This window comes from Symphodus melops (genome assembly GCF_947650265.1).
Source record: "Symphodus melops genome assembly, chromosome: 8".
In the NCBI taxonomy this organism is placed as follows: domain Eukaryota; kingdom Metazoa; phylum Chordata; class Actinopteri; order Labriformes; family Labridae; genus Symphodus; species Symphodus melops.
Window position 1 is genome coordinate 26,961,806 of NC_136698.1, and position 15,305 is coordinate 26,977,110.

General features: G+C 47.9%; 1 protein-coding gene across 2 annotated transcripts in view; it reads right to left on the reverse strand.

Moving 5' to 3' along the window:
* scfd2 (sec1 family domain containing 2) overlaps nt 1–15,305 on the reverse strand; it is a 112,901-nt gene that overhangs the window by 95,344 nt on the left and 2,252 nt on the right. For both annotated transcript variants that reach the window (XM_079350806.1, XM_079350805.1), the window contains one exon: nt 4,130–4,257. In XM_079350806.1, the coding sequence (XP_079206932.1) occupies nt 4,130–4,257 (128 nt within the window). The remainder of the gene's footprint in view (nt 1–4,129; nt 4,258–15,305) is intronic.

Below are 15,305 nucleotides of genomic sequence, written 5' to 3' on the forward strand. Positions count from 1 at the left end.
GTGTTTTTAAAGATAATCTAATTTAATCCTCCTCAGGCTGCACTGTGCCGAGCGTCACGCTGAATATAAGCATGCTAACGCGCTCATAATGACGTTGCTAACATGCTGATGCTCTGCCATGTGTCGTGTCTGCAAACACACGACTCAGTGATATCACGCTCTACCAGACGACTTCGGAGCTGGAGGGTCGACAGGAGACCTCCCGAGTCCTGCTGAGGGTCCCTTGAGGAAGGTCTCGAACCCGCAACCGCTCTGGTGCGCTCCCTGTGTGTGTGCACGTCTCTACAACACCAGAGAGTAAACCAGAAGTTTGATTATGAAAGGATATAAAATCAAAAATGAAAACGCGTCTCGACGTCTCGGAGGAGAAGTCTGAAGGAAGAGAGCGAGGCCGCTTTTCAAACGACGGCGGTCTCGTCTCAGGAGGCGAGAAACGTGGTCCCGTTGGTTCACGCTCTCCACCTCTGAGCGCTCTCCTCTCATTGGTCAGTGTCTCTGAGGTGACGGAACGCGTCGAAACAGGCGGAAAAAAAAAAACGCCATTTCTGCACCTATCAGCTGTCACTTTGTGATGACATCACAACGAGAGCGCGGGACGTTTTGAGGGAACATATTTTGTGTAACACTGCGGTCAGTCAATGTGAGGCCACAAAGGATGATGGGAAGAAGCTGATCTGATTTCATTTACGACAAAGTGGAGACACAAACTTCAGTAACGTCGTCTGAACGAACGACGGAAATCTGACTGCCTCAAACAATGAATGCCTCACTCCTCTCTGCTGCTGCAGGCCCTGTCAACACATCTCATTTACACTGCACGTAATATATACACACACGCACACACACACACACACACACGCACACACACACACACACACACACACACACACACTCGCAGATGGGCTGATAAACGCATGTTTTAGGACGATGAAACCAAAGATGTCTTACTAATTCCCTGCTAAGAGCAAAAACACCCAAGATAAACACTGGACTCTACAGCATAACCACACACACACACACACACACACACACACACACACACACACACACACACACACACACACACACACACACACACACACACACACACACACACACACACACACACACACACACACACACACACACACACACACACACACACACACACACACACACACACACACACACACACACACACACACACACACACACACACACACACACACACACACACACACACACACACACACATCACAGCGAGGGAATTTCATCATCTCATTGTGCTGTGAAAAAAGCTGATAGGTCAAACTCAGGCTCTGAGAAATGGATTATTTTTTCTGTCTCTCTCTGGATGATCTTATCCTGTTGAGATGAAAAGAAGCCAAGTTGGAGCAAAGAGAGTGTGTGTGTGTGTGTGTGTGTGTGTGTGTGTGTGTGTGTGTGTGTGTGTGTGTGTGTGTGTGTGTGTGTGTGTGTGTGTGTGTGTGTGTGTGTGTGTGTGTGTGTGTGTGTCTGTCGTGTCCTGATAGAATATTTTCTCCCCTGATCTGCATTAAAACCTTCCACAGTGAGAACACGTCCGAGTGGGAGTGGACCTTTCTGCTCTCCTCCAGAGGGAGTGGGCACAACGTGTGTGTGTGTGTGTGTGTGTGTGTGTGTGTGTGTGTGTGTGTGTGTGTGTGTGTGTGTGTGTGTGTGTGTGTGTGTGTGTGTGTTTGGTAAAGGTTTAGAGCGGTCTCATGAACGGATTGTGGACTCTGCCGGTGCTGCTGGTGGGCAGGATGGGAACCGATGTGGGGGGTTTGCAGGGAGCTCATGGGGGGGCTTCATGGGATCTGGTCTTCTGCCAGTCAGGGTATAAAGGTTCAGTGTGTGTGTGTGTGTGTGTGTGTGTGTGTGTGTGTGTGTGTGTGTGTGGGGGGGGGGGGGGGGGGGGGGTTTACAGTGCCCCACTTCTCTCTCAGGGAAGACGTGAAGTCAACAGACTGTCAGTTTTTCCAGAGGAGTTCAGATTATCTGTCTTCTTCTTCTTCATGTTTCAGGGTCAAAGTGCGCTCGCATTGTTTGTTTGTTTGTTTGTTTGGAATGACAGTTCCGTTTGTTGCATCATCACCCTGCGACGTTTACAAGTGTTTTAAAACTCTTATTTTAGGCTTTTACTTGAAGATTATTTTGTTAATCTAGTCGGACACAAACACAACGACTGTCTCACAGACGTTAAACGAACCAGATTATTTCCATCAGAATTCAGACACGTGTTCTCTGTTACAGTGTGGAACCTGTTTAGTCAAGAACTTGGAGGTGGAGAACATGTGACCTCTGCTGACCTCTGACACTGTTGGTACGGATGTTTCTGTCGGGGGAGGGGGGGGGGGGGGGGGGGGGATCAAGAAGGACAACCATAACGTGTCTCCTGCATCCTCTCCAATGTGTGTTATACTGTATCTTTCAATGCACCTTCTTAATAACTCGTTTGCTTTTATTGTCACAAATCTGCAGCTTGGTTTGTCTTTGTTGTGGATTTGTTCAAGCATTAAAAAAAAAAAGAAAAAAGAAAAGCAGACATCCAGGATTGTGAAGGACGGCTGTGTAGCACAAAAGTGTGAAAGGAAACCACCATGTGTTTGCAGATGGTTGGCAGAGTGTGAGTGAGTGTGTGTGTGTGTGTGTGTGTGTGTGTGTGTGTGTGTGTGTGTGTGAGACCTCTTACATATTACAACCTGCTCTTACCGAGCGGCGAGACCTTCTTTACCTCACAGATTATAGGAGCTGAGGGACCACACGGCCCCTCCCTTTTAAAAGCCCCTCTTTCTGCCAGATGCTAACCTGCATATTAGCACTCTGTGTGTGTGTGTGTGTGTGTGTGTGTAGGACATCCATTACCTATGTGAGTCAGAGGGTGGCGTGGAGGTGAACTTGCAGGAGGTCACTGTAGAACTTGTACATGTAATGACTCTATTTTTTGCGTGCCTTCACATATTTTCATCCCTGGCTGCAGCCCCCCTTTTTGCTTCATTAGCAAAGAACAAAAGTTTTCAAAAGCAGCGTGTGTGCGCGTGTGTGTGTGTGTGTGTGTGTGTGTGTGAGAGAGAGTGTGTGTCATCAAGCCAACATGTGGTTCAGATTTCCTCTGTGGCCACATGGGCAAAAAACACGGCAAGACAGAGGCGCTGCATGCCTGTAGGAGGCGCTGCATGCCTGTAGGAGGCGCTGCATGCCTGTAGGAGGCGCTGCATGCCTGTAGGAGGCGCTACATGCCTGTAGGAGGCGCTGCATGCCTGTAGGAGGAGCTGCATGCCTGTGGGAGGTGCTGCATGCCTGTAGGAGGCGCTGTAGGAGGCGCTGCATGCCTGTAGGAGGAGCTGCATGCCTGTAGGAGGCGCTGCATGCCTGTAGGAGGAGCTGCATGCCTGTGGGAGGTGCTGCATGCCTGTAGGAGGCGCTGCATGCCTGTAGAAGGCGCTGTAGGAGGCGCTGCATGCCTGTAGGAGGAGCTGCATGCCTGTAGGAGGCGCTGCATGCCTGTAGGAGGAGCTGCATGCCTGTAGGAGGCGCTGCATGCCTGTAGGAGGCGCTGCATGCCTGTAGAAGGCGCTGTAGGAGGCGCTGCATGCCTGTAGGAGGAGCTGCATGCCTGTAGGAGGCGCTGCATGCCTGTAGAAGGCGCTGTAGGAGGCGCTGCATGCCTGTAGGAGGCGCTGCATGCCTGTAGGAGGCGCTGCATGCCTGTAGAAGGCGCTGTAGGAGGCGCTGCATGCCTGTAGGAGGCGCTGTAGGAGGCGCTGCATGCCTGTAGGAGGAGCTGTAGGAGGCGCTGCATGCCTGTAGGAGGAGCTGTAGGAGGCGCTGCGTGCCTGTAGGAGGCGCTGCATGCCTGTAGGAGGTGCTGCATGGCTGCATGCCTGTAGGAGGCGCTGCATGCCTGTAGGAGGCGCTGCATGCCTGTAGGAGGCGCTGCATGGCTGCATGCCTGTAGGAGGCGCTGCATGCCTGTAGGAGGCGCTGTAGGAGGCGCTGCATGCCTGTAGGAGGCGCTGCATGCCTGTAGGAGGCGCTGTGGTTCTGCACCTCCCTTCAAGAACATCTATTTTTATCCAACCTGATTTGAATGTTTATTACTTGATATTTTCAGTTGTCTCTTTCTTACCCATGCTCATCTTAATTGGCAGCTTCTCCTTGCTGGCTGCTTCCACGAGCTGCCGTCGGACCTCCATCACTCCCTCTTTGTGTTTACTGGTGAGCATGGCCTCCCATAGCGACTGAGCTGCAGACGACCTAGTGGACAACAAAACGAAAATCAGACAAGCACGTTCAGTCTCAGGGAAATCAACAAACAACAACAACACTTTCGTCAAGGTTGTGCAGTCTGTTTCTGCTCCTGTTGTTTCCTCAGAGCCTGCAGGACTCTGAGTGTAAACACACACACACACACACACACAAAATAACCCGACACGGACGTGATTGAGTGCTCGTCTCGGAGCCTGCTGGTCGGAGGGGTGGGGGGGGGGGGGCGGTGACTCCCTTGTGGGAGCCCTCACAGGAAAAAGCAGAAATTAGCGACGGGAACATCAGGGATGTTTTTCGATTCCACCTCAAACGACGACAACAACAACTCGTCTCTGATCTGTCCTTACAAGAGATCCGCCTCCTGATACCATCTCAGGGTTCATCTCAGTCCCTCGTCTCATTATCTGCCAGGTCACCCAACAACACGTCTCCATCTGTGAGGAGGAGAGAGTAAAAATGATGCTTCACAGAGAGCCACACTTTATCTCGTAAAGCGACTCCTATATCGGAATTCGAGCTCCAACTATTACATATTTTATTCCCCCCCCCGTCCTCTCAGATTTCCTGCCCTTTCAAAGCCGCTGACACTTTGTTGGCTGAGTAAAGAGGCATCAAACGCTGCATGCGTGTGCGGAGACACTGACATGTTCTACTTTGTACCCTCAGCAGTGGACAGACACAAAGACGGAGGGCGTTCGAACCCAACGAGGGCAAAGGTAGGACGGAGCGAGACGACAAATCCACTCTGTTTTTCATTTCTTTTACTTCTTTTTTTTTTTAAATCCTTTTTCTTCTCTCGCCTTTTCTCCTTTCTAACTGCTGCCATGTGTTTAATATCAGATGTAATCTGTTCCAGACGTTGGGCCGAGGCTGGATGGGGAGGAGAGAGAGAGAGAGGGGCTCACACTGGGACGGCTGCCATCCTCACACAAGAACCAGACGCACAGCCCGGCGAACAGGACCAGACCCGGGTCCAGAGTCTTATGTAAAACTGATACTGTAAAAATAAAGAAATAAAAGAGCTGGGGATTAAATAACAGCCTGCTCTTCGCTCGTCTTGAGGACAAAGTTGTGCGTTAAGAGTTCGGTCATGGTGTCATTTCTGGAAAACTTTCTTCTTTTTTTTTTACCTCGATGAAATCTGAAAACTTCCTTTGTTTACGCAAACGTTGAAAAAGTCACATTCTTGTCATGGCTGGAATACCAAGTCAGTGACCTGACCGGGCCATATGTGTGCTGCATGTGTGTGTGTGTGTGTGTGCTTGTGTGACTTGCATATATGTTTGCACACAACCTGGAGCTTTCCTGGGAGATGGAGGGCCTCGCTCGAGTTTGGATGAAGCATGGTTTTAATTTGGCTCTCTGCCCCCCCCTCCCCCCGGCTCGCCATCAGCCTGCTCCCCTGATGCTTTCTCTGGGCCATTTGGTCAGACGAAGGCGGAGGCTGAGGGGTGAGGAGGTAAAGGGGGGGGGGGGGGGGGAGACAGGCTCCATAACCAGGCAGAGACTTTGTTGAGTAACTTCTCCACCATAGCAAAGACAGAGAGAGAGAGAGAGAGAGAGAGAGAGGGAGGGGGGGCATGTCGTTGGTCATCTGTGAGCATGAAGTGCAGTGTCTGTTGCAGCCTGTAGGGGGCACTCTTGCTCTTGATAGGAGTGAACGGGCAGTGAGTGGGAGTCTGTGCTCAGACTTCATGTGGGATGAGTGTGGCGCCATTAAAAAGCAGTTAGCATGTAATATTGTGACTTAAAGAATGAACACGTATGAGCCCATTAAAGTGATGAAACACCTCTGACCGGGTCCAACACATTAATGACTGTGGGGGGGGGGGGGGGGGGGTTTGATTCCTGGAAGTGTGTGATACAGCAGAAAAGAATGGCACAAAGCGTTCTGACTCAGGATTTCTTACATTTTCTCCCCCATCTCCAGGGTCGAACATGCGTGTGTGTGTGTGTGTGTGTGTAAAACACGCATTTCACTGTTTATTTCTTTGCACTAATTCCCTCTCATACACACACAAGCAAGCGATTAAAGCCAGTATTTATGAGGTGATTCACGTCGGAGTCACTCCCACACACACACACACACACACACACACACACACACACACACACACACACACACACACACACACACACACACACACACACACACACACACACACACACACACACACACACACACACACACACACACACACACACACACACACACACACACACACACACACACACACACACACACACACACACACACACACACACACACACACTTTGAGGGAGTGTTATTCAAAGGTCAGTTCACACATGATGATAAAAAAAAAACACACATTTTGTTTCTTGAACACTGAAGAGATGCATCAGCGCTGCACGTTCTTCTGACTGTGTTTCATGGTCTCTGATGGAGGACGAAGACGTCCGGCTGAAAACTGATCAGTTTGATCTCTTTCTACACACGAGAGTGGAGACGACGAGTTTGACTTTCTGTCTGTAACGACTGATCACGTTTCAACTCGCCGTGCGTTGCTGAAGGGAAAACAGGGTTTGTAGAGGGAGAACATGTCGGCTGCAAAAATCCAGGATCAATAAATCTATTCTCAAGTCTGAATAACTTTTGTTTTAGAAGGATTTCAGGCTTGAAGCTGCACAACCTTACGAGTTTGAAGTTTTCAGTCACATCGTAAGCAAACGATAAAACAAGAGAAGCCGAACATCCAATATTGATTGTACAGATATCTGCTGAACAAAGCCAACTGATTGGCTGTGTCATATATATATATATATATATATATATATAAATATATAAATATATATATATATATAAAAGGCAGATTGTGAGATGTGCAGCGTCACCAGTCTTGCAGGTGTTGTGCCGGAGCGTCCTGGTGAAAAAAGGTAAAGCTTCAGATTCACCATAAATCTGAACCCTAACCCCGACCTGTGGTGATGACCTCTGTGGAGGTCTTCCGGGTGCGTCGACCTTGGAGGGAGAAGCTTTCTGACCTTGGGATCACCCGCCAGGAGATAAAGGTCACTGGGGAGAGGGACGCCTGCTGCCGCTGTGACCCGGATAAACGGAAGATAAAGGATGGATGAAGTATTTGAAAATTAAAAAAAAAAAAAAAAGCCAACATGGATGCCTTTTACTTAACTCAGAAAATCAATCAGAGATCATCAGATTATTGGAAATCACCAAGTTAAAGTGTCCGGTGTGAGTTGTTGTTATTGTTCTGATGTATCCAAGGCCGTGAAGATTTCACAGTTTATGTCAAACTCGATGAGAACCTGAAGACTCAGATAAGCAGACAGAGTTTGACACTCACCGTCTGCTTCCTGTAAACGTCCCAACATGAACGAGTCCATGAGAGACAGAGAGCTGGACCAGAACCAGGCCTGGCCTTGAGTGTCTGTGTGTCCTGGAGCGGGGACAAATGAGCTGAAGGATTTATGGAGCTCTGCAGGACACTGTGGACGAGGAGGAGACACACACACACACACACACACACACACACACACACACACACACACACACACACACGCAAGGAACTCGCCATTTTCACGCAGGGACCGTTCCACTTCATCTTCTATATACTCCGTACTTCAAAACATCAGCGTCATCGACGACTTCAGACCTGATTGATGAGTCGCACATCTGATGTTGAAGTCGGGTTGTATTTCAGCCGCGTCTCGTGTTGCTTGTCGTGCAGTGCGGCCAATCACAGTTGTTTATTAACCTCATATTTACGAGAGATCTGAAAAAAAAAAAAAAAAAAAAAAAACACGACCAGAGGCTGTGAGGAGGATGAGGGAGAGAGAGAGTTTAATGTCTCCATGACAACCGCTGTAGTCTCAGTTAGCTACTTGTTAGCACGTCGGGGGTCTTAGCTAACGTAGTTTATCTGGTCGACGTCTCTTCAGCTCGTGTTAACCACAGAACTTAGTTAATACTGATGGACACTTTACAAACAGCCTCTGCCATCAGTGTGGTAACTGGTGTGACTGGGTAAAAGTCCTTTACCAGCTCAGGTCCATTAAACATGAACCCATTCATCAGTCAAACCTCCAAACTCCTAAAGGCCGGTTCACACGGCAGGATTTTAAAATTGTCGGCCGATTTCCCAAACTTTAGAGATCACACACACACGGTGATAAATTATCGGAGGTTTTACAGTTTTGGTCGTACAGTGTGTGGTGTGCGGCCACACGGCGACATCAACACACCACACACCAACCGATTTCACTCGCCAACGTCCCCCGAAAACCTCTCGAGATCAAACGTGATTCCAGAGTCAACAAACGGATGAAGAGGATGTAACAGGGATCGTTTGTGCGTTTTAAAAAGAGGCGTCGGTCAAAGGAGGGGAGACAACGGGAGCATGAGCTCTACCTGCTACATGATGATATGGAGGTGAGTTGTTGTTTTGCTACCGGTGCTTCCTCGTCACTACGTCACCTCGCTTTCTGATTGGCTACGCGTCACAGTCAACAGGCTCGTGCTCGTTTTCTCCTCGCGGGGGGGAAACACCACACATGATGAGAGATCGGGCCAAAACAATCCAACATGTTGAATATCCCCGATTTGAGATCGGAGCGGTCCCGACGTTCTTCCGACCAGACGAGAGCGGTCTGAACACACCACACACGGCAGGAGGATCTGATAAGATTATCTGATGATGATCGGGGCGTCCTGAAGATTATCGGAAGGAGAGAATCGGGGACAAACTCGGCGTAATTATCCTGCCGTGTGAACCAGGCTTTAAACATGTATGTTTAATTTGACATCACACGGCACAGAAGTTAAAATGATGGTATCGTGTTGTGTTAGTTTGCACAATAAATATGTGTCAAATTCAAAATAACAAAAAAAACCAAAACCCTGCAGATAATAAGTGATATCTGCAGAACGTGTCGCCTCTTTAACGAGGTCAAACGTGCCGGCGTGTTCGATGTCAGGAGGTCTGCTGGAGAACTTTCTGACCGATGACAGCAAACGCACACGTTCCAATGAACATCACAAACACTTTAAAATCAGATTATTTTTTAACACTGTGAGAAACGGCATTGAGCTGGGCAGCGAAGACTTAAAGCGTCGATATGCAGGAAGTGAGAGAAGTGAAAGGATTCGGGTTTGACGCGGGGAGTCTCTTCCTCTGCACATGTTTTGGCCCCTTCACCATCTCAAACATGAGGCAGCAGCAGGAGCTCTTTGAAGACGCGGGGGTGGAGGATGTAAAGTGCCATCTTTAGGGCTGCTTTATCATCGTACTGAGTAAATACACTCGCCCTCTCTCTCTCTCTCTCCCACATGGAAAGTCTGGGCTGCAGTGAAAAAAGTCCAACGTGGGAGAAGGAGACGGCCTACAAGGCAGAATAGGTTTTCTTATCTCTGTCTGGATGTGGGAGCAGCGAGTACAAGCTGTTCAGGTGAAAGCAATCTACGAGACGGATGTGCTGAGGCTCTCAGGATGAGATTTCCTCTCGGCTGAAGGAGAACAACAAGACTCAAGAAAAGGAGGAAACAGAGACGAAGCGTCTGAGAGAGAGAGAGAGAGAGAGAGAGCAGAGGACATGTCAGCTCCCTCCACGTCCTAAATAAAAGACAGATATGATCTCCATCTTTGAGAACTCTCTAAATCATCGTCGACCTTTCGGCTACTCGTGATAAAATCAGTGAGATGAATGATGAAAGATGAGCAGACAGCGTCAGAGTCTCAACAGTTTCATCTTCTTTTCTGCAAACATGAAAGCAGCAAGAACTAATTCTTTTTTTTTTTTTACTTGGCGAGTGAACAGCTACGACTTCCGTCAACGTGTGCAAGAAGAAAAGCACACGAGTCACACACGAGTCCTCTTTCGCTAATCTGGCGTTCTGGCGTACCCGTGAAACGCCACCTTTAGAAGTCGAGTTACCGTCTCAACACACACGTTCGCATTTCGCTGAGAACGGTTGAAATTTGCGAAAGTTCTGGGCACACCTCCTTTCTCCGAGGATGCATCGGTCGGTGACTCTGCGTGAGGATATCCCAGCATGCAGTTCGGTTTTTCTGCTCCTCTTAACTTGCACCAAGCGTTAAACCCCACAAATTAAAAATAACGGTTGGTCTCTTATATACAGCAGATAAACCAGGCTGGTGAGGATTATACAAAAGCTGAACGATTTATCGTTTTCTGATCGAAATCGCGATTTCAAAAAATGCGATCACTCGATCACCAAAGCCATAGCCTGATACACAGCTCGACAGATAGCTCACAGTTTTCCTCCAATAAAGAAGCTGAAGTTTCTTTGTCCAGTCTTTAATAAAGGAAGCACTGTAAAACTAAAGAGACATCAAAACATAAGCTATTCATCTCATAATATGCTAAACAACCGAAAAGTCCGCTAGCTTGATGCTAACGTCTATGACAATTTGAATAGGAATGCTAGCGGTTAGCATCGCGAATGTATCAATTGTTATCTCAGAAAATCGTGATAAAAAAATCTAATTACAATTTCTGCCAGAAAAATCGCAATTCAATCTTTTCCTGAAATCGTTCAGCCTTTGATTACACCACATCAAATCAGTATTGACAGACTGTCTTGATTATTATGATAAATATCTTTAATATTGTTGCTGTACATCAGCGATCGGATGCGCTACACTTTGCTAAACCCCAGAATGCTTTGCTCTGCTGAGGCGGCTCCACAGGTGGAGCAGAGGGAGAGATTTAGGGTTCGAACACATCGGGGCGTTTGTCTGCAGGAGCTGGGGATCGAACCCCCGACCTTCCGGATGAGCCGTCTTAGGTTTTGGATGCACGCCTTGTTTCCTGGTAGATGTAGGCATGGCTGGCAAAGCCCACCCCTGAAGGATTCAGCTCTCTGGGTTGGGGATGGGGAGATATAACAGAGAGCACTATTCTCTACAAGTCATGAATATCAGATGACACATCGACTTTTTACCTTATTATGACTCAACATGTGTGATTGTTACTTTTATGAAGGGTATTAAAAGGGGGGAGGGGGGGGACCACTGTTTGAAGATATGAATATGGTGACGACACCATCTCTAAATCCTCAGAAGCATCGTCTGTTTTAAAAACAAGTTTGGATTCTGTAGCGTAAACTGGAAAACTATCAGATACTAAAAAATATGGGCTGAAAGATTCATCTCTGAAGCTCGACATTTAACGTCCCAAATCCCCTTTAAGTAAAGATGTGTAATTGATGCGGCATGTCGTTTGAACATTAATGTCCTCTATAAATAACAAGCACTGAGCCATTGTGTTTAAGTTCAATCAAAGTGTGTAACCCTCATAACACACACCAGGCTGTGTGGAAACCAGAGCGCACTGTGAGTAATAATGGAGGGAGCTCGTTGTCAGGCCTATGAATGACTTAAAAGACTAAACTTAAAGCAAAAAATCACTAAGTATAGAAGAACCAAACAATACCAGAGGAGCCAGCATAGAATAAATGGGACCAGTTTCCATCCTCTTTGTTGTTCTTGGAGCAGTAAAAACAGGGTTAGCCGTCCTCAGCTGTCTGTCATTAGCTCCTTCCCTCTCCACACTCGACTATCTCTGCTGTTTTCTTACTTTCCCCACACGGTCTGGACTCAAATAATAGTGTGCACGGCTTTATATTCATGCTCATATATTCCCAGCTGGGACGGAAATAGGTGTTTTTCCTCTATCCTGGTGGTGCACACATGCAGAATGTGCAGGGCAGGCTCGGGGAGATGGCAGCCTCGCTGTGTTTTCTCGGTGCAGGGTGCGGTTCGGTTACTCCGGCCGGCTGCAGCTCGGCAGCTCCCGAGGCTGGAACCAGAGCACCTTGGCCACCCGTACTCACGGCTGCCCACACACACACCCACTCCCACCACAGCGATCAAGGTCGGAGAGGCGGCCAGATGACGGGGGTGCAGGGTTCAGGCTGCGACTGAGGGAAACTTGGTGCCCTCTGCCAATGGGGTTCATATGTGCTTCTCGGGATCAGGAGAGCTGCGCAGCCAAGCACAGTAAATTACACGGACTGGGCGGGGAGGTACCTGACCACAAACACACACACACACACACACACACACACACACACACACACACACACACACACACACACCAAACAGCTTCCACTGCCACTTTCACTCAACATCCCTCTATATACAGCTAACTGTGCAACCTGGCACTGCTACACGGCTGAAAAAGGAGCCAAAGTAGAAGAAGCCAGCACAGACAGTTAGTGTGTGTGAGTGTGTGTGTGTGTGTGTGTGTGTGTGTGTGTGTGTGTACTCTCTGCCATGATTACAAGAGGAACCACAGAGTGAAAGTGAGGTTCTAGGATCAGGAAAATTCACACCAGGTTTATGAAAGACAATACGCCTGTAATTACAAAGTAAGTGTGGGGTCTTTGACGGGGGAGCCACCCACAGACTGTTTAACACACACTAATCTATAAAAATATCCCGGACTTACTGAAGCAAATATCATACAAAAAGTCCAAAATTATGCCCGCACACCTAATATTTAAAGGCTTGAGCCAGTCAACAGAACACACTGTGGGCTGAGCTAATAATAGCCCCTCAAATCAGAGGTGTATAAACATCCAGCAGGAGGAAATTATTATATAGACATTCTCTCCATCCTGAGCCAGCAGGGAGCGGCGCTTTGCACATTTCACATCGTGCAAAAAAACAACAAACGGTCCACTTCAGAAATGTGTGTTTTTGTACCTTTTGAAAAGCTAAATAGCAACAGAAGCTAAGCTCTCACATCCGTCTCTTCTGATTTTTTTTGCCACAGAAGATTTGGCAGAAATCGTCGCTTGAGGAGGATAAAAACCACTGCATCGTCTCCTCTTCTCTTCAGGGCTCAGACTAACATTTATTATATTGCTAAACTTTCGTAACGACGATCTCTGTTACTTTAACAATCGATCAACAAGTAGCAAACTTGAAAAAGTGACAACTGTTTAATGAAACAGCGTCCGGAGAGGTATGAGTCCATCCTCCTGCACAAACACTCTGAAAGAACTGAAAGTTGGTCTCTTCTTTGTGCTGTTATTTCTGTCGCTGTCGTATCAAAACCGGGGCAGGTAGAACCGTATCGAAAGGAAAATGTATGATATGGTAACAAACCTCACACGCAGTCCTCTCAGCACTGTCTGCAGCAAACGTAGGAGAGCATCAGAGGTCAGCTTTAAAAACCGTTTGACAAATGAACATGAGGCCGATGCAAATTCTTTAAAGTAGTTTTGTAAAATTTTGCAGATTATTGAAACGTGTATTCATCCAGGCTCAAAGGAAATCCGCCTCCTTTACTGTATTTGTGTTCAGTGATGTTTGTTGGCCTCTTAAACTGAAGTATCAGTTTGAATAAAGCCGTCTCAGTCGGTCTCTAATCTTTTGTCGAGATGATGTGAAAGAGAAGCAGAGCTATAAAAGCGTGTATTTGCAGAGCGCTTGCACACGTCGGAGTGATTGACGTGAACTCCGTGAGCTGTGCACTCGACGGAGGTTAAATAAAGCAGGAACTCGAGGCTTCTCTCTGGCTGCGCCTCGGCAAGCGCTTCAATCTCCTCAACATCTGTGATAAGGCTCAACGGGGCCATCTGCTCCCTGATAGCACAGGCAATAAGACTCCTGCTGATCCTGCCGGCCTGCATCACACACACACACACACACACACACACACACACACACACACACACACTTATACACATTTAAGGTGGCTGAAAAACATGAGAGGAAAGTAACGGTCTGTAAACGTTATAAATGTGCATGTGTCAGACTGCAGTGCTTGTGTTTGTATCCTCTGTGAATTCATTCTTCTCATTTACACTCAGATGATACAAACTTGTTATTGACACACATTTGATCGTCCGCTGCAAGATGACGGAAGAAGATTCGATCTTTTTGCTGCAAACATGAAACTTGTGATCTTCCTCCAGAGTAAAATCTGCTCTGTTAGAACAACTGACTGACATTCAGCGCAGCTACAGCGACTCGAGACGTGCACGTGTGGGCGTACTGTCGGTATCTGGCTGACGTGACCCAGACTCCTGTCGAGGGTCAGTTCAACCCGCCCCCGCTGAGATCACGTTATCTGCTACAGTACACGCCGTCTAAACACCACTGAGATCTGAGACCGCGTCGGCTCCAGGAGAAACTCCCTCCGAGTCCAAAAACTGTCCCCGCTCCGGTTTGTGTACGTTTCGATCCGTTTTATGAACACAAGCAGACGTACTGCATGACGGCTCCGGCCTCTAAACTCAGAGTGTGAGTGAGAGTCAAACTAATCCTGCCATGAACACAACGGCCCCACCGCAGGCGCCAAACACGTGCATCTTCACTGGACCAGCAGCACCTGACGCTGGTCGTGTGCCACTCCGCTCGCTCGGGCCAGAGGAGGTGTGTTTGGACACGGCTGGCCAGGTGGGAAAATGCATGAAGAGACAAATATGGGCGCTGTGTCAGAGCAGGGATGGTGACGGGGACAGTTCTGGTTAAAACTTGTTCCAAGACAGAAAAGATCCCAGACTGACTGACTGAGATCTGGGTGATGTTTGGTTTCTTTTGCACACAGTATGTTTACTTTTATGTGGATGAGTTTTTACAGAATGAGGGAGAAAAGCGGTTAAAAAGCGGCAGTGCTAGCTCAGTTAGCATAGCAAGGTATCCCATGATACTTTGAGCAGCAGGCCAGACGGTTGCGACACAATCCCCATCGAATGTGGACAAAAGGTTGATGGACTTCAGCCCCCCCCCCCGAGTGGTCAGGTTTGGTTCTGTACAGTAAACTCTGCTCTTGCTTGCATTTCCACAGCTGACTGCAGCCTCACACATCGCTGGACAGCCAGAAAAAAAACCAACAAAGAAGAATAACGTGACACAGTCAACAAAGATGGAGGCTGTCCATGGAGCTGGTGCTACATGCTGATAATAAAACATCCTCGAAATGACTCCAAATCCACAGGATATGTCAACACTCAGCGTTTTGTATTTGTGCTTCATTACCGCAGTCACACAGGAAGTGACGATTTTCTTTCGACCAATCAACGGACT